General features: G+C 37.4%; 2 protein-coding genes and 1 long non-coding RNA gene across 3 annotated transcripts; 2 read left to right on the top strand and 1 right to left on the bottom strand.

Annotated features, from left to right (window-relative positions):
• The first annotated feature begins 1,142 nt into the window (after nucleotides 1-1,142).
• Nucleotides 1,143-11,589, top strand: si:ch211-3o3.7. Its single transcript, NR_186837.1, has 3 exons — nucleotides 1,143-1,381; nucleotides 6,099-6,139; nucleotides 11,100-11,589. It is a non-coding gene; the product is annotated as a si:ch211-3o3.7 (long non-coding RNA).
• mstnb (myostatin b) lies at nucleotides 11,571-15,372 on the bottom strand. Its single transcript, NM_131019.5, has 3 exons — nucleotides 14,918-15,372; nucleotides 13,789-14,156; nucleotides 11,571-12,925 (listed from the first exon to the last, which is right to left on the bottom strand). Exons 1-3 carry the CDS (start codon nucleotides 15,291-15,293, stop codon nucleotides 12,545-12,547), a joined length of 1,125 nt encoding a protein of 374 aa, NP_571094.2. The 5' UTR covers nucleotides 15,294-15,372; the 3' UTR covers nucleotides 11,571-12,544.
• Nucleotides 15,373-18,803: 3,431 nt separating this feature from the next.
• si:ch211-3o3.9 lies at nucleotides 18,804-23,824 on the top strand. Its single transcript, NM_001423439.1, has 2 exons — nucleotides 18,804-19,253; nucleotides 22,852-23,824. Exon 2 carries the CDS (start codon nucleotides 23,071-23,073, stop codon nucleotides 23,338-23,340), a length of 270 nt encoding a protein of 89 aa, NP_001410368.1. The 5' UTR covers nucleotides 18,804-19,253; nucleotides 22,852-23,070; the 3' UTR covers nucleotides 23,341-23,824.
• The last annotated feature ends 560 nt before the right edge of the window (nucleotides 23,825-24,384 follow it).

Here is a 24,384-nt window from a genome sequence, read left to right as displayed (position 1 = left end):
TACAGGCCCGTAGCCAGCCTATTTAAAGGGGTGGTTCTTTTTTTATTCGCAGTTATTTGAGGTTTAAATACTGCATTTTAGTGACATTTTAAGCACTAATTTGTAGTGGATTAGATTGTCAGATGGTTATCATTACCACACTTTTTGATGCAACAAAAATACTTATGCTTATCCTACTATTTTTTGTTTACAAAAATATTTTTTTAACTTATTTAAAAAAGTAATTACAATAAATATACATTTTCAAAAGTAATAATTTTATTACTTATAAAAGTAATTACAGTTTTATATGTAATGTAATGAGATTAGAATTTTAGAAATGTTAAAAAATACTTATACTTAATATGCTTAAAATTCTTTCATTTTCTTTTCGGCTTAGTCCCTTTACTAATCTGGGTTCGCCACAACGGAATGAACTGCCAACTTAATCAGCACGTTGCAATTCAGCACATATTCAGTTTGATATGTCACTTTTAGAGACAGACCATTTAGAAACAGGTGATTAATAAATATATGAATGGTTTTTTTTTTTGGATCATATTCCGCTGTTCTCCCCACTTTTAAAATGTCCACTACGCCCCTGCAAACAACAACAATATTGGGAATCTGTTAAAACTGTAGCCTATATAGGCAAATAACAATCTGGCCAGCTCATTTTCAGAATTTGTCCATTTAAATAATAAAAGCTTACTTTTTGTTGGTGATTTTATTGGTTATTCTTAAAACCTTCTTCAATTGGTTATTTTCACAGTTTATGATGGCATACTTTTAAAAATGGGACAAATAAGGTCATTTAGGGGCCATTATACTCATTCATTTAGTCTTTCGAACCACCAGAACCCCCCTGGCTACGGGCCTGATGTAGCCTAAATGTTTGTTTAAAACACCAAAAAAGCCTAAATATTAGGCTACCATACAGTCAATTTTACATGTATCTGTAAATCTAGTGCATTTTAAAATGCGTTTCACTTCTTGTCCTTGCATTATCCATCAAAATAATAATCCTAACCCTAACCCTAACCCTAACCCTTACGTTTTAATCAATTATGGCCCTTTTTTTTTTTTTTTTTTTTTTTTAATGTAGACTGAGAATGAACGTCTTTTTTATTTTGAAATGAAAGTAACGTTATATGAGGCCGGAAGTCTCGAGTTAAGACGTAAAGTTCCTCTCACTTTCGCAAATTCTCATGTCTGTCTTTGCATAGAAAAGTTATTTCATAGATTTATATACCACAAAAGTATCGCAGGACACGTTTTTTTAATCAAACTATTTAGAAAAGTTGGCGGTTACGTTAGTGACGCTAAAAGACAAAAATATTGCACACTCACAGGACATGTTGCCTGCTCGCAGCTGGAGCTGATCTGATTGCGTCGTTCACAGGTAGGAAAATCCTTCTACTATCGATATTTATTAGGCTGGCTTGTGTAGCAAGCCAGACTACTGTTATCCTATTAAACTTATTATTAATTTTATTATTCTTCTTCTGAGACTAAAAATTAAACTCTATCTCGTCCTTGGCCTTTCAAGCTATGACCATCAAACTCGGGTCAGACCTCCGAACTATTCTGACTCGAGTTGCTATATCTTTTCCGACTGATCCGACTTTCGGTTTTCCGAAAAACGTCCCGGGACCGTCGGAAAAATCCCATAGACGTAACATTGGATCAAACTTTGTGACCTCATAACTCCGCATCAGAATGTCACACAGACTTCTAACTGGGCTCATTTAACTCAGACTATCAAACTGCCAATGACTGACCACCTTTAAACTTTCTGGCCACGCCCTAGCAACCACTTTTGGACCCTAGAAACCGTCCCATAGACTTCCATTGCAAAATACTCTCATTGACTTTACATGGGATCAAACTTTGTGAGCTCATAACTCTGCATCAGACTGTCCTACAGACTAATGGCTGAGCTCATTTAACTCAGTCTAGCCAGCAGCCAATCACTGATGGCCTTTTAACTTTCTAGCCACACCCTAACAACCAGATACTGCACCCTAGCAACTGTCCCATAGACTGCCATTAAATAGGTTCAGACTGATATTGTCATGCTGCATTGTGATAGAGACATGGGGATTGTTTTTAACTGTTCATACTGGCAAGAAGCTTGTATACATCATCAGTCTAAGCTGTCAATCAACTCCATAGCAACAAAACAGACTAACCTAGCAACGATATGACACCAGCTATATCTCAGCATCAGAACATCGTAGAGAGGCGGGGGTTGGCTTGTTTGACTCATGCTCGCACACTATCTATCTATCTATCTATCTATCTATCTATCTATCTATCTATCTATCTATCTATCTATCTATCTATCTATCTATCTATCTATCTATCTACATCTATCTATCTATCTGTCTATCTATCTGTCTGTCTGTCTGTCTGTCTGTCTGTCTCTATCTATCTATCTATCTATCTATCTATCTATCTATCTATCTATCTATCTATCTATCTATCTATCTATCTATCTATCTATCTATCTACCTCTATCTATCTATCTATCTATCTATCTATCTATCTATCTATCTATCTATCTGTCTGTCTGTCTGTCTGTCTCTATCTATCTATCTATCTATCTATCTATCTATCTATCTATCTATCTACCTTTATCTATCTATCTATCTATCTATCTATCTATCTATCTGTCTGTCTGTCTGTCTGTCTGTCTGTCTGTCTCTATCTATCTATCAATCTATCTATCTATCTATCTATCTATCTATCTATCTATCTATCTATCTATCTATCTATCTATCTATCTATCTATCTATCTATCTATCTATCTATCTATCTATCTATCTATCTATCTATCTATCTATCTATCATGCTAACAATATGCTAATTCATGCTAGAAACATGCTAGTTACATGCTAATTCATGCTAGAATCATGCTAGTCACATGCTAATTCATGCTAGAATCATGCTAGTCACATGCTAATTTATACTAGAATCATGCTAACAACATGCTAATTCAGGCTAGAATCATGCTAGTCACATGCTAATTCATGCTAGAATCATGCTAGTCACATGCTAATTTATACTAGAATCATGCTAACAACATGCTAATTCATGCTAGAACCATGCTATTCACATGCTAATTCATGCTAGAATCATGCTAGTAACATGCTAATTGATGTTAGAATCATGCTAACAACATACTAATTCATGCTAGAATCATGCTAGTAACATGCTAATTCATGCTAGAATCATGCTAACAACATGTTAATTCATGCTAGAATCATGCTAGTAACATGCTAATTCATGCTAGAATCATGCTAACAACATGCTAATTCATGCTAGAATCATGCTAGTAACATGCTAATTTGTGCTAGAATCATGATAGTAACATGCTAATTTATGCTAGAATCATGCTAGTAGCATGCTAATTCATGCTAGAATCATGCTAACAACATGCTAATTTATGCTAGAATCATGCTAGTAACATGCTACTTCATGCTAAAATCATGCTAGTAACATGCTAATTCATGCTAGTAACATGCTGATGCTAGTAACATGCTAATTCATGCTAACAACATGCTAAATCATGCTAGAATCATGCTAGTAACATGCTAATTCATGCTAGAATCATGCTAGTCACATGCTAATTCATGCTAGAATCGTGCTAGTAACATGCTAATTCATGCTAGAATCGTGCTAACAACATGCTAATTCATGCTAGAATCGTGCTAACAACATGCTAATTTATGCTAGAATCATGCTAGTAACATGCTAATTCATGCTAGAATCATGCTAACAACATGCTAATTTATGCTAGAATCATGCTAGTAACATGCTAATTCATGCTAGAATCATGCTAGTAACATACTAATTCATGCTAGAATCATGCTAACAACATGATAATTCATGCTAGAATCATGCTAGTCACATGCTAATTCATGCTAGAATCATGCTAGTCAAATGCTAATTCATGCTAGAATCGTGCTAACAACATGCTAATTCATGCTAGAATCATGCTAGTAACATGCTAATTCATGCTAGAATCATGCTAGTAACATACTAATTCATGCTAGAATCATGCTAACAACATGATAATTCATGCTAGAATCATGCTAGTAACATGCTAATTCATGCTAGAATCATGCTAACAACATGCTAATTCATGCTAGAATCGTGCTAATTCATGCTAAATCATGCTAGTAACATGCTAATTCATGTTAAAATCATGCTAGGTACATGCTAATTCATGCTAGAATCATGCTAATTCATGCTAGAATCGTGCTAGTAACATGCTAATTCATACTAGAATCATGCTAGTAACATGCTAATTCATGCTAGAATTATGCTAACAACATGCTAATTCATGCTAGAATCATGCTAGTAACATGCTAATTCATGCTAGAATCGTGCTAACAACATGCTAAATCATGCTAGAATCATGCTAACAACATGCTAATTAATGCTAGAATCATGCTAACAACATGCTTATTTATGCTAGAATCATGCTAACATTATGCTAATTTATGCTAGAATCATGCTAACAACATCTATCTATCTATCTATCTATCTATCTATCTATCTATCTATCTATCTATCTATCTATCTATCTTTTCATACTTTTTAAAAACTGTTTAAATAAACTATTACCGTCAGGCTTTCACAAGCCAGCCTCAAAGTTTGTTCTCAAACTTTAAGAATCTAGTTTACATTTACATTACAGAGGCTTCCTTAATTCATTTTATGAATTGAATTATGTCAACAGTTTTGATATTAATTCGACGGAACATTTTTCGACGATGTCAACTTCGTCCCAAAGGCGCCATATTTAACGTTATTCATTCTATCAAATAATTCGTGCACAGTCAAAGTGCAAATCTCCAAAAACGTGTTGTAAATTCATAAAACATAATTAGCTGTCAGATGGCGAGGGTCAATTAAAGAGTGAGCAGCTGGCACTGGTAGAGCAGGAGTGCAACGTGTAGGAGGGTCTGGTATTGGCATGAGCTGGACAGCGTGTGTGCCAAATGCCATTCCAGTGCCTCTGCAACAGGGGTCGGAGATTTTAAGCATTGTGGCTCAGAAGACAGATGTCCATGCGGTCTGGAAAGATATTATGATTCTGCTTGAGAGCTGAAGTCACCTGCTCAGTCAGAGTTCATCCCTGGGGGGAACTTCAGAGCTTTTTAAGTCTTTTTACCCATGTGTCTATATTTGTTTTGCAATTTCATATAGACCAACTTAATGTGGTGATGTTATTGGTCCATGAACATTTCCTGCTTGTTGTCAAACTAGTTCATAACTATAACAACAGGCAATTCAATCACATCCTATGTTAAAATTTCTGCCGAAACATTTATTTATTAATGTAAGGACCTTTTTGGGATTTTTAGAAGCTAACTTATAGAAATAAAAAAGGTAAAACAGGAAGTAGGTTAGGACAATATTGTTCACATCCATCAAAATAGTCTATGTTAAAGTGTAGTTCTGTAAACAGTTATAATTACTACAGGCCCGTAGCCATCCAGTGAAAGGGCTGGTTCTTTTTTCCTCTTAAAAATGTGGATCTTTTTGCAGGAGTTTTTTTAATGAGGTTTAAATGCTGCACTTTAGTGACATTTTGGTCATCATAACCTCACTTTTCAAGAGTTCACAACTAGCTGATGATTGGTAATATGTGGTGTGCTGTCCCACAAGAGAGCCCTGAGCTCAGAATATCCTTGAGTCCTGGGCTACCTCCCGTTTAAAGGGAACTCATGTATTAGTGTGTGTATGTGTGGATGTTTCCCAGAGATGGGTTGCGGCTGGAAGGGCATCCGCTGCATAAAAACTTGCTGGATAAGTTGGCGGTTCATTCCGCTGTGGCGACCCCAGATTAATAAAGGGACTAAGCCGACAAGAAAATGAATGAATGAATGAACAACTTCAGATTACAAATAGTGGCTTAATGAGAAGGATTTAAACCACTGACCTGCATTTAAGGAAACAATACTGAATTGAGCACATGAAAAATAAAATGTGTTTGCCCAGCCTGTGCTGGAATGGGGTTAGCTCTGCTGAACTGGCTTAAAACTGTTTTTATTGAGAGTTGTATATATGTAAAATAATAGTGTGTGTGTGTGTTATGTGTGTTACAGATTTTATGGTCAAAAGGATGTGAAGAATGCAAAAGATAAAGGTAAGGCTCATGCTTGCTTGCTTTGTAGTTGCTAAGGTGTTGCTGAATGGTTTCTAATTTGTTGTTTTAGAGTTGCATTGAATGACACTAATAGATAAGTATAAATTAGGATATACAAATTGACAGGTTGATGGTTGGTTAGACAGATAGATATATGGATGGATGGATGGATACATGCAAAAGTTAGATAGATGGATGGATGGATGGATAGATGGACAGATAGATAAATAGACAAATAGATATCTATAGTTTTTCAATGGCTAATATTTTATTTGAACAGTTTTATTATACAAACATTATTGCCTTGATTGCAAAACAAAGCAAAACTGCTTCACCATATGACAAGACACCTCAGATTCCTGCATATCCAGCTGTCAGACAGGCGTCGTGATGACACAGAAGGGGACATGCTTCCATTTTTCCAAATGATCCAGACATCTCGCAGTCTCCTCCGAGGAGCATCTATCCTCCATCACTGTCAGTCATTGGTCTCCTGGGGGCGTATGGTTTACTGCCACAGACCTTTTCCACTTCAGTCATTAGGGTGCCTTGTAAATGAACTTAGACTTATGGACAAAACTCGCTGAATGACTCATTCCAGCCCAAATGTGATCTTGAGTTACACATTGCTAAAACAGGACACATTCCCGTCCTCGACGTCCGGAAGCTTTACGATGTAATTAATCAAATGTTGATTCCACAAGGGTCAATAGAGTTTCGGGAGAGACGGATGTCGATTTCTCAGCTAAGTGAAAAAACAAGTGGTGTTGAAGGCAGGGCCCAGTGTGGATGCGCTGGATAAATCCATCAGGGGCGCTGACAACCTGCCGTCAGTGGTTGCACATCTGCGCCCAACTGCCCGAGGCTCATGTCTTTTATTGCTTTTCATTGCTTTCTTCAGATGAGAGCAGAAGTTCACAGCAAACCAATCTCACGTCCCTTGGAAACTGAGGCGATTATTACATTGCAAAATGTTAGATTAATCATTAAATTAAAGGCACTTTAGCTTCGGACCGTTGAGAGGACTTGATTGTTGACTGAATTAGGAGAGGCCGATGTGAGAGTTATAAGTGGAAATGAGTAGTTAAACAGTCTGAATTTCAAAAAGCATCAGTTCCATGAGATTAGATACAACAGTTTAGAACAAATAACCATGTATGCCATGACTTTTGAGTCCTGTTACAGTAATTTTCAAAAGTTTGGTGTCAATAAGATTTGATCATGCTTTTGAAAGAAATGGGGCAGCCGTGGCCTAATGGTTAAAGACTTGAAATTGGGATCTAAAGGTTGCAGGTTTGAGCCCTGGCACTGATGGGCATTGTAGTTGGGGGGAGAGTGATTAACCAGTGCTCCCATAACCTTCAAAACCCTCCTGCTCACAGGTGTGAGTCACTTTGAATATAAGCATCTGCTTAAGGCCCAATCCAATTTTTCCCCCACCTCTTCCCCTATCCCTTCCTCTTGGCTCTTAAACAGTGTGTGAATGGGAAGGACTTCAGATTTTACCCCTAAGAAATGAAACGCCTCTACAACACCTGCACACGCCATCATATGTCATTGCAATCTCTTACATATGAAATCGATAATGGCAACTGCTGTAGTTATTTCAGATGCATTCATTTTTAAATATCTTCAGGGAATCACCGAAGGCAACAATATCATGTTATTATAACAATATAATGTGGCAATATGCTCACAAATAGACTGTGCATTTACACTGTGGACATATTAATTTCTGTAAACACACAAAAATAACATTAAAATGATAACAGACACTGTAAAAAGGTCATTCCCAGCCATTATACATTTTTGACTGGGTATTTGAATGTTGTTGAGTGTCAGATGCGAAAGTATGTTGTGGGACTACTATACAAGAGTTATTATTATGGATCATAAATAGCAAAATTTAGCGAAATGACAAAAAAATTTAATTTGTGCATCTCCTGACTTCTGTGTGCAGATTTGCTGCTGTTGTAGATGGTATATTCTGGTAAATTTCTATACTTGTTGGTTTTGAGTGTGGTCCTAAACATGAGTGTGGTTTTAGGGGGTATCTAGCTTTCCCCTTAGCCCTATACGCTTTCAAGCTAAAGAGAATTAGCACACCCCTTCCCCTTCACCTGAACGTGCAAAACGAGGAGTAAAGGCTAAGGGGTAGAACTGGGATTAGGCCTAAATGTAGATGTGAATTCACATTCTCACCAAGGCTCCATCCATTTATTTAATTATACAATGAAAAACATTCATAATGTGAATTATTGTAACCCAATAACATTTCTGTTTTAATATATTTCCTTTATTATGATTAAAGTCTTTATAATTCATAATATTTCACCACTTCGAATAGGTTAATTAGATTAACTAAATTGTCCGTAGTGTATGTGTGTGAATGAGTCTGTATCTATGTGTGTGAATGAGTGTTTATGGATGTTTCCCAGTTATGAGTTGCAGCTGGAAGGGCATCCACTGTATGAAACATATGCTGGCTAAGTTGGCGGTTCATTCCGCTGTGGCAACCTCTGATGAATAAAGGGACTAAGCTGAAGGAAAATGAATGAATGAATGAATGAATGTACAAATAACCATGTATGCCATGTGTTCTGAAAGAAGCAGTGATCCAAAGGTTAGAGGGTTGGACTTTGGATCTAAAAGTGGTAGATTTGAGTTCTGGCACTGGCAGGGATTGTAGGTGTGGTGAGTTGAGGTGATTCCCTTGAGCAAGGCTTCCAATTGCTCTCCATGCAGCCCACTGCTTCAGGGCTGAGTCGATTTGGATTATAGTGTCTCCTTAAAGGCTTAAATGTGAATTCAAGTCTCACCAAGGCTCCATCCATACATTTAGAAATACAATGAAAACATTCATAATGTGAATTATTGCAACCCAATAACATTTCTGTTTTTATATATTTCCTTTATCATAATTAAAGCCTTCATAATTCATAATATTTCACCTCCTGTTCAAAACCTGAACAACATCCATTAACTTCAATTAAAAATGGGCACCATGTAACTGTAGGGCCTACAGTTGTTGTTTTTTTTACTTAGTTTTAATTGTTAAATTAAATTAAGTTTAATTTAACAGCTTGTCTAATTAAAAATGAATTTGTAGAATATTAGTTTACAATTGCAAATGCATTTATAATTTTACTTTTTCTGAAAATCTGTTGAATACGTTTTTATCAGAAAATTGTGTAATTTTCCTAAAGAATGTTTATAACAGGGTGTTTTAAAGTATTAAAAGTAGATAATTTAATTGAGAAAATTAAGGCTCTTAAAGTCTTAATCGGTTTTTACGAGGTCTTAAATTTTGCTCAAGCGTTATCCAAAGTGTTTTACTCCAAAAAAGCATAAATATATTTATATTCCTTCTAATAATAACAGCGAAATGCTCAATCCATGCGATTGTTCTGCCAAGTTTCTCTGCCAGGTGATGTCACGTAGTTTGTGACAAACGCGGGAAGGTGATGTGATGTTTTCCACATGTAGCGAAACCATAGAGTGAAACAGACGACAAAATGAGAAAATGTAAGTTTGCATACTCCTGGTTGGAGACAGACGAGTTTAACAGTGGCTGAAGCCTGTCACTGAAAACAACCGCGTAATTTATTAAGTTTTGTTTCTTGCGAGTTTATCTTATCTAAGATCTGTTGCGTGGTTGTGCTCCATTGATTTATTTAATTACAATTGTTTGTTAACAACTGTTTATTAAGTTAAAGGTTTGATACTCATTAGAACTCGAAGTTGTGATGAGGTCTTAAAATATTCTGAGAGGGTCTTTAAAAAGTCTTAAAAATGGTATTGAAATTAACTTTAGGATTAGTGCGAATTAACTGAGAAACTGAGAATTACATTCTAGTTTTAAAACAAACCTTTATTTGGCGACGCTTGAGCTTCTGATTTTTATGACCAGATCTTATGGCAAAATTGTCTGAGCTTTGGAGATAAAGTTCTTGTGTTTATCATGTCCTCACTCATGCCTCCCTACTTATGAGTTATTCATCCAAAATTTGCCAAATTCAGTGACATTCCAAGCTGTGTAGTAAATTCCATTTTTATGACTGGATTCTATCATTCTGTCTGCGTGTTCCTCATCACGAAAGTCACACGGTTCTAATTTGATTGCTTTTTGGCAAATAGGTCACCGTTCACCGCAGCACATATCAGGTGAGATGTCACTAGCACACCATGTGTCACCTGTCTTCATCCTCACCATCAATATTCAAACTGATGCCTCATGGCAGCACGTACTTTACAATCATCACTCAAAGCAAGCGTTTCCCCAGCTGTTCCAGAGACTTGAATGTTAGTGTGAAGATGCAGATGTTTGACCACACCTGCCAGCTGTCCATCTTGACCACGGTGCTGCCTCCTGTCCTAGCGCACACATGCAGCTCTACCCAGCTCCCCTGCAGCTCGTGCGGATATGGGGAATCCTGGTGACTGAGATGAGCTATGTGTTTCCCCCTGGAGTCTCCTGTCCCCTGAGGAGCCACGCTGCCTTCCCATTTTCTCACAGTCACTTCCTCCCCTGTCAACCTGGGAATGTGCTGGCAGCCGTCAAGCCACAGAGACAAGGAAAACTTTCCCCCCGTGACAAATATAACAACTCGGGGAAACCATTACTGTTCCTGTTTATCGTACACTTGCCATTACCTGGCACAAAGACGGCATTGCAAGTCAGATGCACAAGAAAACAAATCAATCATCCTCCTGCCGAGCTTGATTCATTGCACGGACGCTTCTGCACTTAGAACAGGATGAATTACGAAGGGATGCACCTGATTATTAAATGTTAAAACGCTTATTGATGGTTTCATGTGAGGTGTTTGGGGTCTTCAGAACCCACGTTTAATTGCATGTGGCGAATGATCCCAAATCGTCGGTGCAGTCTCTCAACCCAAATGTGAAATTTTTATTGCTCGGGGACTTTTAATCTCCCTCAACCCTCTGTTCATTTCAGAGCAGTTCCCACCTGGTTTCCATGGCATCCATCCAACTCACAGCAGGAAAGGAAGCAGAGCTCGGCAGTGCTGAGTTCGCCCTCTTCTGGACGGAAGTGAAGGCTCCAATAAGCCTTGGTCTAATTAGCCATGCTGTCAAAACATTTCTGCACAAGTCCTTTTAGAAAACTCTGCTGCATGCGTAGCTGAGCTATTCCGAGGGGAGATTTGTTAATTTGGGCTTATGTAACACCCGCTGCCTCGCTGCCATTACGGGAAAAACAAATGAAAAGGTCAAATGATAGTAAATTCAACCCAAAAGGAACCTCTTAACACAGTTTGGACAACACCCTTTGCTCAGGAAAAGCTCTTGCATATAAAAGCATTTCCCTTAGGTCCTATACTTGCTCTTCAAGCAATTTTATAAACTGATTAGTGTATTGAATTTCCAAATACTTGTTAGGGGTTTGAAATAATAGAGTTAAACATATAAAGCAAGCACCTTTATTTGTTTGAACAGATACATAGATTTATATTGTACACTTTTTTTTGTTGCTATTTTGTGTTCTTATACATGTACTAACTGTGGTTAAAAAAGGCAACTGTTAATGGAAACAATGGCAAGTATACAATACAATTAGCAAACATATCAAAATCAGTTTTTACAACATTTTTAGCAACCAATTCTTTCTATTGGTCTGCCATAGTGCAAACTGTGTGGTTTGAAGACAGAGTGTTAGCGTGATAGTAACATTCATTCATACAGTTCCGATGTCTCTGTCTTGAACACATGTCAATGTGTAAACCGCATTCACAGTGCCTCTGCTTCAAGTCCTTCTGTCCCCTTATGCCGATCTCAGTAATGCTTCAAGTGTGTTGGGCTGTTCGACAGATGAGTAGTGGACGAAACCTACGATTAACAATTTGATCTGTGTGTTCATTGCGGTGTATGTTGAAGTTTGCGTTGGATAACTGTATTCAAGCTCAGTTCAATGTTCCAGAGTCCCTCTCTGTTTCTCTTGGATGCTCTTGTCAAACAAGCTCACCGGTTACAGCTGTTACAGCAAAGATCTAAATGATTGTGTTTTGGAGTGGTTGCGTAATACAATTTTATTTTATTTTTTCTTTGTATGTTGTCTGCGCATCCTAATGAGAGTATTCTGAAAGGTGAAAACATGAAATAAAGCAGAGAATGTCATCCATTCATTGTCAATATTGTCCATTCCCGAGTCCAGACAGTATGACATTCCTTTAATACATCCATTTGACATTGGAGTCCTGGTGGCAGAGATACTGATTTAGAGGAAAATGACAAATAACATAGTCAAATGAAGCGGTGCCCAGAGAGTGAGTGAGCGTCCTTCTATTGCACAGTGTCTTGCGGAAAGCACTGGTAATGTATGGTGGGTGGTGTGATCAGATGTCCGGGTCTTTGAGACGGATCAAGTCCTGTCTGGGCACTGGTTCATGAGCAGCCACAGCGGTCTACTACCATCGAAGGGATCTTGCCGTAGATGATCTGCTCTTTGCCGTTAAAGTAAAGCATGTTGATGGGAGACATCTTGGTGGGAGTGCAGCAGGGCCCAGCCGTTCCTCTCGGACTGGCCTTGTTCACCAGATGGGTGTGGGGATACTTCTGCAGGTACATGTAGTCGCATTCTCCTGAACAGTAATTCGCCTTATAGCGTTTTGGAGCAATAATCCAGTCCCAGCCAAAGTCCTCGAAGTCCACAGTGAGAGGGTACCTGCAGCAGCGAGACTCTGAGGAATTCTCATCGCAGTCCAGTCCGGAGTCCCTCCGGATTCGTTTTGGGCCCTCTGATATTTTCACCTCCATAAAGGGGAGCTGAGAGGAAAAGAAGCCAAAGAGAGTTGGTAAACTTAATATTTTGCCCATACATCAATGGAGGCTGCAAATAGTTATAAAAATACAGATATGATTATGGAAAGGATGAATGAATTGATTCTGATTCTACCAAACAATTCCAGTTCTTAATGGAACCGTTAGAAATATTTATCGTTAGATATATATCATTTTTGTTAAATTAGCTGAATCAACACACATAAATAAATTTTAAAAAGCAGTAGTTCATTTGTCATTGACTTCTAGCTCAACTTCTCAAGTGACCAACTACTATATCCTACTTTGTTTTACAAATTAATTTTCACATTTACTATTGTTTTCAGTCAGATTTGGATTCAGTGAGGCAGTAAAATTCAGTAACTGCTCCACTGATATATAGGTGCTTTTCCACTATATTAATATAGTTATTCTTTTAGGAAACCATGTTTACTTGGGTGATACATTTTGATTCATGAAAGAACAATGTCATAAGAATCGCTCGTTCCAAAACTAAATTACTTTGGCCTGTTGTATGTATGTTATTGATTCTCTATTAAGATCCGGTTCTAAAGAGTCATTCATTGGGGAATCGGACTTCACTGGTCGTTGCTGAATATTTTGAATTTGTTAACATTCGGATTACAATGATGACTTTCGCGGTGTGAATTCTGGTGCACGATCCATATTATGCAGTTCACATTCACGCACATCAGATTTGTGTAGCAGAACCCAATGGTTGAGGGGTTATTCGTTAAAACAAGATGTTTTTGCCTATAATTAAATAATTCAGTCTCCACACGCAAGGTTTTGTCCAAAGTGGTTATATTCAGAGAATACGCACACTTGGTAACAACAGACCAACTCACCAGTCCATCCTCCCCAGTCTCGGTTGAAGTGACGGCCAAGTCGTTTCCCTTCGCGTCATATGCGTTAATCTCGATGCCTCGGTTGGTCTCCGGTTGTTTTAACCACACCGTGAGCACCTGCTTTACGTCTATACTCTGCCAAGACGTGACTCCTGCGTTCACGTCGATTTTCAGGGATCGTATTCGGTGTCTTCCTCCGTCCTTAACGGGCATCAGCCGAGATATCTGTAAGAAGACGGTGGTCGCCTCCTCCGCCGGTCTCAGATGAACCCAGAGCTGCGCTCTTACGATCCGGTTCGCTTGGATCTTCGGACTGAAGGAGAAAAAGCAACACTTCGGTTTCCGATCTACTTGAACAATGGGGTCAGCTGAAAGAAGGACAGGAAAAGTAAATCAGAGTGATAGGTGAAAAAGAAACGGAATATGGTTTTCAGTTGTAGGTTTATTCTTAAAAGAGTTTAATTGTTGTTAAATTAAAAGGAGGAATATTATGCAGTTATAAGTTTTAAATAAATAGCTGTTATTGGGGATATAAACTGTAATACATAACAAATATAAAGGAAACACATAAATATTAGCTTGAAAAAAAAAAAAAATATATATATATATATATATAGCTATATATACACACACATATATATCAGTTATTTAAAAACATACTTAACGTATTACAGACGGATTTACTTTATAGCCTATTTAAAAAAGAATAATCTACAGATAAAATATTTATAATGAGACATTACAGATAATGCACACTTTAATTAAAAAAACTGCCTACGTTATGACCCAATTTTAACAAGATTTAGCCTATATATGTCACGTATGATAAAGGTGAAAATATTTTCTTTATGATTATTATGGTCGACGCTTGTGCGCTTTGCTGCGCTTTCATGGTCCATGCGTAAAATTGCTGTGGCAAAACTGATAAAGAAGCGACCCATATCCTTTTTAAATCAGGAAGGAGAACTACAATGTGTCTGAATTGTGCATTTATGCACAATCGTTGACTTGTGAGTGTTACTGACTCGAGCGTTAAGACTGCGTAAAGGGTCTCTCCAAGTACCGTATCTACCTCCAGATTAAGAGGATACGTTAACGCGAACTAATCTTTGAACTAGATAATCCTTACGTTCTGTGGCCATGGTCATGATGGTTTCTGTGGTGGCATGTTCATCGTCCTCTTCCACAGCTCCATCCTTACTGTCATCTCCTAAAACATCGTACTGATCCAGAAGTTGTTGCAAAGGCGGTGCTTTGGGTAACAGCTGCTTGACCACGTCCCGGCTGATGTTTGGAGCCTGCTTGAGTCGGAGTTTGCTAAGAATTTGGGACTTGATGGCATGCAGTCTCATCAGCTTGCTGTGTTGTCTGAACTCACATGTGGAACACTGCTCGCTTTCCTCCGTGGCTGTGGAAGGCTGCTGGTGCGCCGTTATATCTCCATAACCCACTGGACCACATGCAATTAATACACTTAGAGAAATTAAAACCTGTGTAAAATGCATGTTCCAAGGCGTGCTAAAGGATGTTTGATGTTCTGATTTGCTATGGAAATGAACCTCACCACGCACCGGACAAGTAGATGTCATGCTTAAATTCGGCAAGGCTTTTTATACTGCAACTTTGGCCACTCTATTGTGTCGTAAGATTCAATGATTGGCTGAGCTGGCAACAATAAACCTAATGGACAGAGCTGGACTTCTTTCGCAGCTCTTAAAGAGGTATAACACATCTTTGAGGACTCGTGGGGAAATCATTTGAACCTGAGAAATTATGCAGATTTATGAAAAATACAAACATTTAAAATACATATTTCCGTGCGTGCACACTTTGCGTCTTTTGTCAAACGCAGCTGACAAAGGCTACATGTTATATTTACGCATATAACACAATAACCGTACTCATTTTCGTAGTTATATCATTTAATTTGCTAGTTTATATAGTGAATAACATGCTAAAATCACCCTATATTCTCAATTCCTGCCTTTATCTTTTTTCATGTGGTGTTTGAAAAGAAGTAATTGGATAAAAATTAACGTATCTTCTGTCAGTGCGTTTATCTGTCAGTCCAATTCCTCTGTCTTAGCAGTAAGATCTTAACTAATCACAGTTCATCTTATTTATTCAACACACTCCCATGTACTTGCGGCATTTTCAGTTCATTTAGAACGGTGGATAAGATAAATTGCGCCATCTTGTGGAACTACATGTGTAACGCGTTAACCAGGTGAGGTATGTAGATCTTTCTAGTCGAATACCTGTAAAGTAAATTCTACGTATGATGGTGACATGCAAAATAAACAAAACTAACACAGATCTAGACAATACATACATTCCTATTTACATCAGAAAATATTTTGGATACTCTAGTAGTCTGCATATGTTGTAGGCTAATAAAATGACATTATGGTTCACTGAATACCAGGGCAATTGTGATGTCAGTCAGCGATCACTAAACTGTAAACAAGACTTGTCAAGTATTTCCCATCAGTTTCAGTTGGTTTCTCTTGTAATAAGCATATTTTTAACGCGAATCAATATTTCAAATCCATTTATTTATTTGGCATGTATACAAATACCATTCAATGCCACACTTCCATTGCTCAAATAGTCACTGATAGTAAATGACATCAAAAGTGAATAGAATTTTTCTTATTGTACATTATTAAAAATAAAATTCCTTTACTGTAAACCCCAATAATTTAAGGTAACTCAAACCATTTCAGGAAACCGATTGCAACAAAAAAATTGAGTTAAAAAAACTAATCTATATGATTACTGTGAACTTACTCCATTTAAGTTGAAGTAATGAGTAGGCCCATTCGGAATCTAGATAGATATATTATATGAGAGACTTGCTTTGTTTACCAAATAAAGTGGATCTAATTGGATTTGGAATGTAAACATTAAATACAAGTTAAAAAGATATTACTTTTTATTTCATATATTATTCAGATTTTAGTTATGATACTCCCAAAATCATTCAGCATAAATCTGCAGAAATTCTGCGCAGAAATAGCAAAAAATGTCTGCAGATTCCATCTGGCCCTAGTAATGAGGTATTTAATCAACTCATTACCTTCAACACTGAGATCAAAACTCTTCAAATGAGTAGAATTAACTTTCAGTATGTTTTGAGTTCACTACACTCATTTCATTTGACAAAGTTGACACTGTTGGGTTTTACAGTGTAAAACCACTTGACCTCAGTGGTTCCATGAACAACTTTTGACATTTTTGCAAACTATTCCTTCCACAAAATGGAAAGTTATAGTGTAGTTTTTCCCCCACTTTAATTCCTTAGATGGATTTACTCAACATTTACAATCACCTTTTTCAACCAGGATAAGTTTAAAAAATAAATACAAAAGTGCTTGGGTAATGAAACTGAAACTGGTCAATTTAGTGTTGAAGGTTTCATTGTTAAATATGACCAGCCTGGTGGCCAATCTTCATTGACTGCACATTTCACTAGTAAGAGCAGAGTGTGAAAGTATAATCACCGGAGTGATAGCACAGCTTCGCTTAAAATATGCACAACATTATGGGTGACATATCAGATTTCAAAAGTGGCCAAATTGTTGGTGCACGTCTCACTGGTGCATTTGTGACCAAGACAGCAAGAAGGACGAACCACATCCAGTAGGAGTAACTGTAGGGCGCAAAAGGAAGCTGTCCGAAAGGGATGTTTGGCTGCTAACTCGGATTGTATAAAAAAAAACATAAAACCATAGCTACCCAACTCATTGCAGAATTACCAAAACTGTTCGTCGGGACCTCCACAGGATCAATATACATGGCTGGGCTGCTATAGCCAAACCTTTGGTCACTTGTGCCAATGCAAACAGTTTCAGTGGTGCCAGCAGTAGAAAATGTGAAACATGTATTGTTCTCTGATGAGTCCACCTTCACTGTCTTTTCCCACTGTCTTTTCCCACTGTCTTTCCGAGAGAGTTACGGTGTGGAGAAGCCCCAAAGAAGCATACCACCCAGACTATTGTAGAGTGAAGCATGGGGGTGATCAGCGATGGTTTGGGCTGAAATATCATGGCATTCCCTAGGCCGAATGCTTGTGCTTGATGGGTACGTCACTGCCAAGGACTCCCAAACCATTCTGGAGGACCATGTGCACCCAGTGGTTCAAACATTTTATCCTGAAGGTGGTGCCGTGTCTTAGGATGATAATGCACAAATACACACAGTAAGACTGGTGACAGAGTGGTTTGACGAACATAAAAGTAAAATTTAAAATCTCCCATGGCCCTCACAGTCACCATATCTAAATATTATTGAGCCGTTTTGGGGTGTGTTGGAGGAGCAAAATAGGAAATGTTTTCCTCCTAGTGACCGGGCCACTATTCTGCAAGAATGGCTCAAAGTTCCTCTGGCCACTGTGCAGGACTTGTATCTGTCATTGCCAAGATGAATTGATGCTGTATTGGCTGTATTGCTGTATTGATGCTGTATTGGACCATACTAATGAGTTATTGTTGAATTATTATCTAAAACCAATCGTTTAGGTTTCATTGTCCAACCCCTTTGTATAGAAAAAAAGCTTGTGTAAAACAGAATAAACAAACTCTCAAATGTTTAAAACAAGGGGAGGGTGCGTAAATAATTCAGTATCCCTTTATTAAGCACGCAGCATCATACTGAAAACAAAGAAACTGAAAAAATATTTCTTAATCAGTGTTACTTTAACTTACTTTAGAGGGCATAAGGACTCACAACCCTATAACTGAGTCTTGATGAAACCTGAATTATTTCATGTATGTCGATCTCAGCATGTAGTTCTCTCCCTGCGTGGAATCAGAATAATGCATTTTGCTTTCTCATATTTCACTAAAAGCTTTTGAAATGTTGCGAGATACTTCATACCTCTCTCTAGGGTGGGCCCTTGCATTGCATTGAGTTCTGCATATTTGCATTAGGAACAGTCATGTCTGTCCACTAGATGGCGCGATAGTGTTTCAAAATACACCGAGGCGCAACCTGTGTCTGCGTGTATTGCAGTAACCTATTTTACCCAGTTTACAAACAAATGTTTTAGCAAAGAGAGCTGGAAATAAGTGTGCACGTGAAAAGAATTAGGGAATAATTCACTAGCTTTAAATGAAGTCATATGGATGGCCGTTTCTGAATAGATAGAGGGGCTTCAAAAGCAACATGGATTAATGCAGTGTTGAGCTCCATCGCTGTCCTGTCACTGGAATGAAACTGAAACGTTATCATCATTATACGTGGACTCCGGACGCACATGCTGAATTCTGACCCGACTTATCCTACGAGAGCAAGTTCATCAACATGCTTTCTCATTCTCCGGTGAAGCAACCGAGACTGGAGGAAGCAGATTAGTGTGGATTTATCTCAGTTTTCCTTTTAAATAACGTATTTCCACGTGGATGAAATGATTTCTTCGATGTTTTGTCCATTCTGTTGAAGCTTACAGCCTTCAGTCTGAATAGGTATGTACTCACTCTGATTATATCACAGGAATGTGCACTTTTAGCGTTAGATTACAAAACCAGAACATCGTGCATTTTTCCCCCAATCAGAAATAATATTTTGCCTTGACCTTGAGGCTTTCTTGACTCAAATACGAACCGTGAAATTTAAAAACACACCTGAAAACAGAGCTAGAAATGTAACCTCGGTCTTCTCTTGGATATATCGTTCCAATCATATGTAGCCTATATCATGATGTTGTTAAACTGTTGATCACTTTAGATTTCCAGACAGTGACTGTCGGTTGTCCTTGTCTGATGTGCATATGATGTAAACAACGGATTTGAGCGTCAGGCGGAAAGAATAAATACCGAGGAAAATATTAATATAGGCTTTCATATGAACAGATGCCTAAAAACATTTAAAATCCACAATATCCTTCACAGAACGTGATTTATATTAATAAATGAGGCATTATCGATTTGTGTTATACCAGCAAAACGAGTCAACCGGCTTTCGTTGTGAGGAAAGTTAGTCGTTAGCCATCCTCAGGAGCAGCGTTTCTCAGGATAATAAATAGGCTACTGTAATAGACGTCCGATCCGTGAACGAATCATTCTTTTGAGTCGAATCATTTGGACGATCAGTTGAACCAAAATCAAACTGAATCGGCCCGGAGTTAACACCTCATAGACCCATTGAACCGAAGTAAGTGCATTTCAGTGTGAACAAAATGAACCGACGAGTCCAGGAGGAGAATATTAAGATGCGTTTCAAATAAAGCACATTATAAAAAGTCTGTGCTATACATGAACATTTGTTATAACTACATGATAGCTTATTTGTAGATACAACGAGGTAAATTAATAGTATGGTTTCATGCAAATACGAATTGAAGCTTTAAATTGAGCTAAATATGAACTGGGTTACTTTAAACATTATATGCTAATGAATAAAAACATGCACATATCATTAGATATTTGACTTAACTAATAATATCAACATATAGTTGAAGTCAGAATTATTATTGAATTATTAGCCTCCCTGTTTATTTTTCCCCCAATTTCTGTTTAACTGAGAGAAGATTATTTCAAGGCATTTCTAAACATAATAGTTTTAATAACTAATTTCTAATAACTGATTTATTTAATCTTTGCCAAGATGACAGTAAATATTATTTTACTCTATTTTTGAAGACACTTCTATAGAGCTTAAAGTGACATTTAAAGGCTTAACTAGGCCAATCAGGTTAACTAGGCATGTTAGGGTAATTAGGCAAGTTATTGACTAATGATGGTTTGTTCTGTAGACTATATATATATACTACATATATATATAGTTTAAAGGGGCTAATAATTTTGACCTTAAAATGGTTTTAAATTAAAAAACTGCTTTTATTCTAGCTGAAATAAAACAAATAAGACTTTATCTAGAAGAAAAAATATTATCAGGCATACTTTGAAAAATTATCTTGCTCTATTAAACATCATTTGGGAAAAATCTAAAAAGGAAAAAGATTCAAAGGGGGGCAAATAATTCTGACTTCAACTGTATGCCCAGAACCATTGTAAAGTGCGATCCATAGATTCCATCATAAGTTTTTTTTTTTTTTTGCAGCTAATAAAACAAATAATTAGAATGTTAAAAATCATTAAGTTTTAATTTTTAATAAGAGGAGGTGCTCTATTTATAGCATAAAATTAAGCATATCCTCTATAGCACTATTTAGACAAGGGGTGATCAAACTCGGTCCAGGAAGGCCAGCGTCCTGTAAAGTTTGGTTCCAACCCCAATCAGACCCACATGGGCTAACTAATCAAGGTCTTAGGCTTTCAACATCCATGCAGGTGTGTTGAGGCAAGAGCTAAAATCTGCAGGACAGCGGCCCTCCAGGTGTTTGTTTTTTGTACGTGGATTACTCAATTAGCTGGATTTGGTTATTGACGATTTGACCAAATCCAGGATTGTTTCGTTCTTCAAAACTCATCCGAAAGTTGTTGTCATAGCAACAGTTCTGGTAGCTCAAACCTGCTCAGGAGCAGGCTCATTTCATTTAGGAGAAGATCGGGTCAGTTCTAGCTAGGATAATACTGAAAATATGTATTGAATTCTGATGTTTTCTTACAGTAGTAGTTATGTTCACTTGGGAAAATAGTATATATATATATATATATATATATATATATATATATATATATATATATATATATATATATATATATATATATATATATGTAAACGTATGCAATCTGGACTACGACACAAAGTGGTTCAAAGAGAAAATTTATTGATATTAACTTTTTAGATACAAACACGTACAATTGCTTTAGTACAATTTGTGTATGATAATAAACATGCACAATATGCAACTTATACATCCAGTTATTCCTTACAGTGATTAAGAAACCGGCTACTATAATACTACTAAGGCTACTATAATAAAGAAAATCCCCTCTAAAACTAATAATAAATACCCTTGACAACTAATACTAATAATAAATACTCTTGACAGATAAAAGTGTAACACCTGTAGCCCACAACAAGGTTGAAAAGTTATTGCATATCATATTTAACAAATCGTTTCTTATGAATTTTTATGTAATTTTGCTCACATGAATAATTGAATATTAATCAGATGATGTCATTACGCTGCTGTGCCGTCTGCCAATCTTTGCATGTTTTAAAAATTCTATTCATTTTTTAAAATATTGTTTGTTCATCTTTTAATACCATTGACGGTTTTCACATCAGTGAAATACCAGAAAAGGAAATGTGTTTAAAGATGTGATAAATGGCATGGATCATGTAAAATGTAAATGGGGCCCTACAGGACCCAAGAATCTGGGCTACGCCCCTGGTCACGTCACAATTGTCAGATTCACATGATGCCATAATGACAAATTCTAATGCAAGTACTCTTTTAGAGTGCTTTATTTGAATAATTGTGGACAGTACCATCTAAACATTAGTGTGCATCAGGCAAACAGACAGAGACTTCTGAAACAATGGGTTTGGTTCACTTCTAGTTTAACTCCGGCGTGGTGCTACGGAAATATAAACCAGAACAAAAACACAGAAATTAATTAAAAACAGGACATGATGTCAAGATTTGACAACAAAGAGACAGAGTGCTCAAGCATACCTGTTCAATTCATATGTCAGAAGCAGATCTCTTTGCAGCAGATCTTTGACATTTATGTCCAAATGAAGAATTTTTTGTACTGTTTTTACTTTCTTTTATTAGATCCTCCTAACTTCTGAGCGAATAATAAAAAGTAACTAACACTTCAACAAGCTTTCAAATTGTAAAATGGAAATGTATAATTTTCAACTTTGGTCCAAATCAAACAAATTTAGAAAACTGAACTACAAGCATGAACACAAAGTATTTTGAAAGCAGTCAGGCTTGCTGACTTATTTCAGGTTGTAGTAGGCTCATGCATCTAAGCACATGCAATGTTTTCTATACTGCCTCATTGCTGTGAAGATGAAGTTATTACAGTGTCATGGACAAGGTTGCCAAGAAGACAATGTGAAAAATAGTCTTCATGAAAACGTATATTTAGCCAGGCAAAGACAAGCAATAACTCACTGCAACCCTGCATCCTTTTCACACAGGGCAAGTGTAAGGTGGCTATGTGGACGCTATACATCATGGCTGACCATCTGGATTGTCTCAACAACATGCTATACAGAAAGACATCCACATCGTAGCCTCTCGCTCTTACAAAACAAAAGCCTACAAACTGCCAACCAAGGGAATATAACCTCTGTATCACGCCATCTTCGCATCTCTTCCCCTCACTGCTTTCAAACCAATGCTACATTATTTATATCATGGGATGCATGAAATCCAAGCGCCGCGACCCCACTCAGAACTCCGACTCATCGGAGAAAGTGGATGGGAAGCCAGGAAAGCATGGAGAGAAAGCCGTTTTAGTGTTTTCAGAGATCGGCTCTATGGAGGACTCAGTGCGGATCAATCCGGTGCTGCTGGACTATGCCCAGAGGCTCTCGGAGGAAATTGTGGCCCGGGCAGTACAGCAGTGGGCGGAAGTGGACAGCCGATACAGTGACATCCCCTACATTGAGTGTGACGTGCCATAATGTTATACCGAGTGGAATAAAAATGGACTGGTCCAGCTCACATCTCACATGTATGTGAAAGAGCGCAATCAGATGGACAAATGCAGGCCAGAGAAGAACAGTGTCATTTCTGGAAGAGATTTTTTTTACCCATAAGGATTTACATTAAATATTCAGACATTTTTCTTATTTTCATGCATTAAAGTCCGCAAGAAATGAAAATTTACAACATTTATTTTGCTAGGACAAATGGTTATTCTTTTAGTCAGCAATTAATCCGTGCAAGATAGTCCCCTGAAAAAAAAAAAGGTTTGTATTGTAATCTTCAATCAAAGTCTGACCATTTTCTTAAACACATCCCTCTTGTTAGTTTGCTACAAGGGAATGATGTTTAAAATGGATGCCCTGACTCTACTCATTATGACATTTTATAATTGGATCTACACCGCCTGACAAAAGACTTGTTGCTTATCCAAGTTTTAGGAACAACTAATAATAACTTGACTTCTAGTTGATTATTTGGTATCAGAAGTGGCTTATATGAAAGACAACGACCTCTAGATTACGCTTCTTTTATCAAGATTCTTTGGATTCATCTTCAATGCCGCCTCCTGCATCTTACCCCAGACATGCTCAATTATGTTCATGTCTGGTGACTGGGCTGGCCAATCCTGGAGCACCTTGACCTTCTTTGCTTTCAGTAACTTTGCTATGTAGGCTGAAGTATGAGAACGAGCACTATCCTGCTGAAGAATTTGCCCCTTTCCTGTGCTTTGTAATGTAATGGGCAGCACAAATGTCTTGATACCTTAGGCTGATGCCATCCTCTCTGCAGATCTCTTGCACTCCCCCATACTGAATTTAACCCCAAATCATGATTTTTCCTTCACCAAATTTGACAGATTTTTCTGAGAATCTTGGGTCTATACGTGTTCCAAAAGGTCTTCTGCAGTAATTGTGATTATTGGGATGCAGTTCAACAGATGATTCATCAGAAAAATCTACACTTTTACAAATGATCAACTAGAAGTGAAATTATTTTTTGTTGCTCTTACAACTGCGATC

This window comes from Danio rerio, chromosome 9 (assembly GCF_049306965.1).
Source record: "Danio rerio strain Tuebingen ecotype United States chromosome 9, GRCz12tu, whole genome shotgun sequence".
Taxonomy (NCBI): domain Eukaryota; kingdom Metazoa; phylum Chordata; class Actinopteri; order Cypriniformes; family Danionidae; genus Danio; species Danio rerio.
Note: the sequence above shows the minus strand (reverse complement) of the source record. Positions and strands in the feature narration are given on the sequence as shown.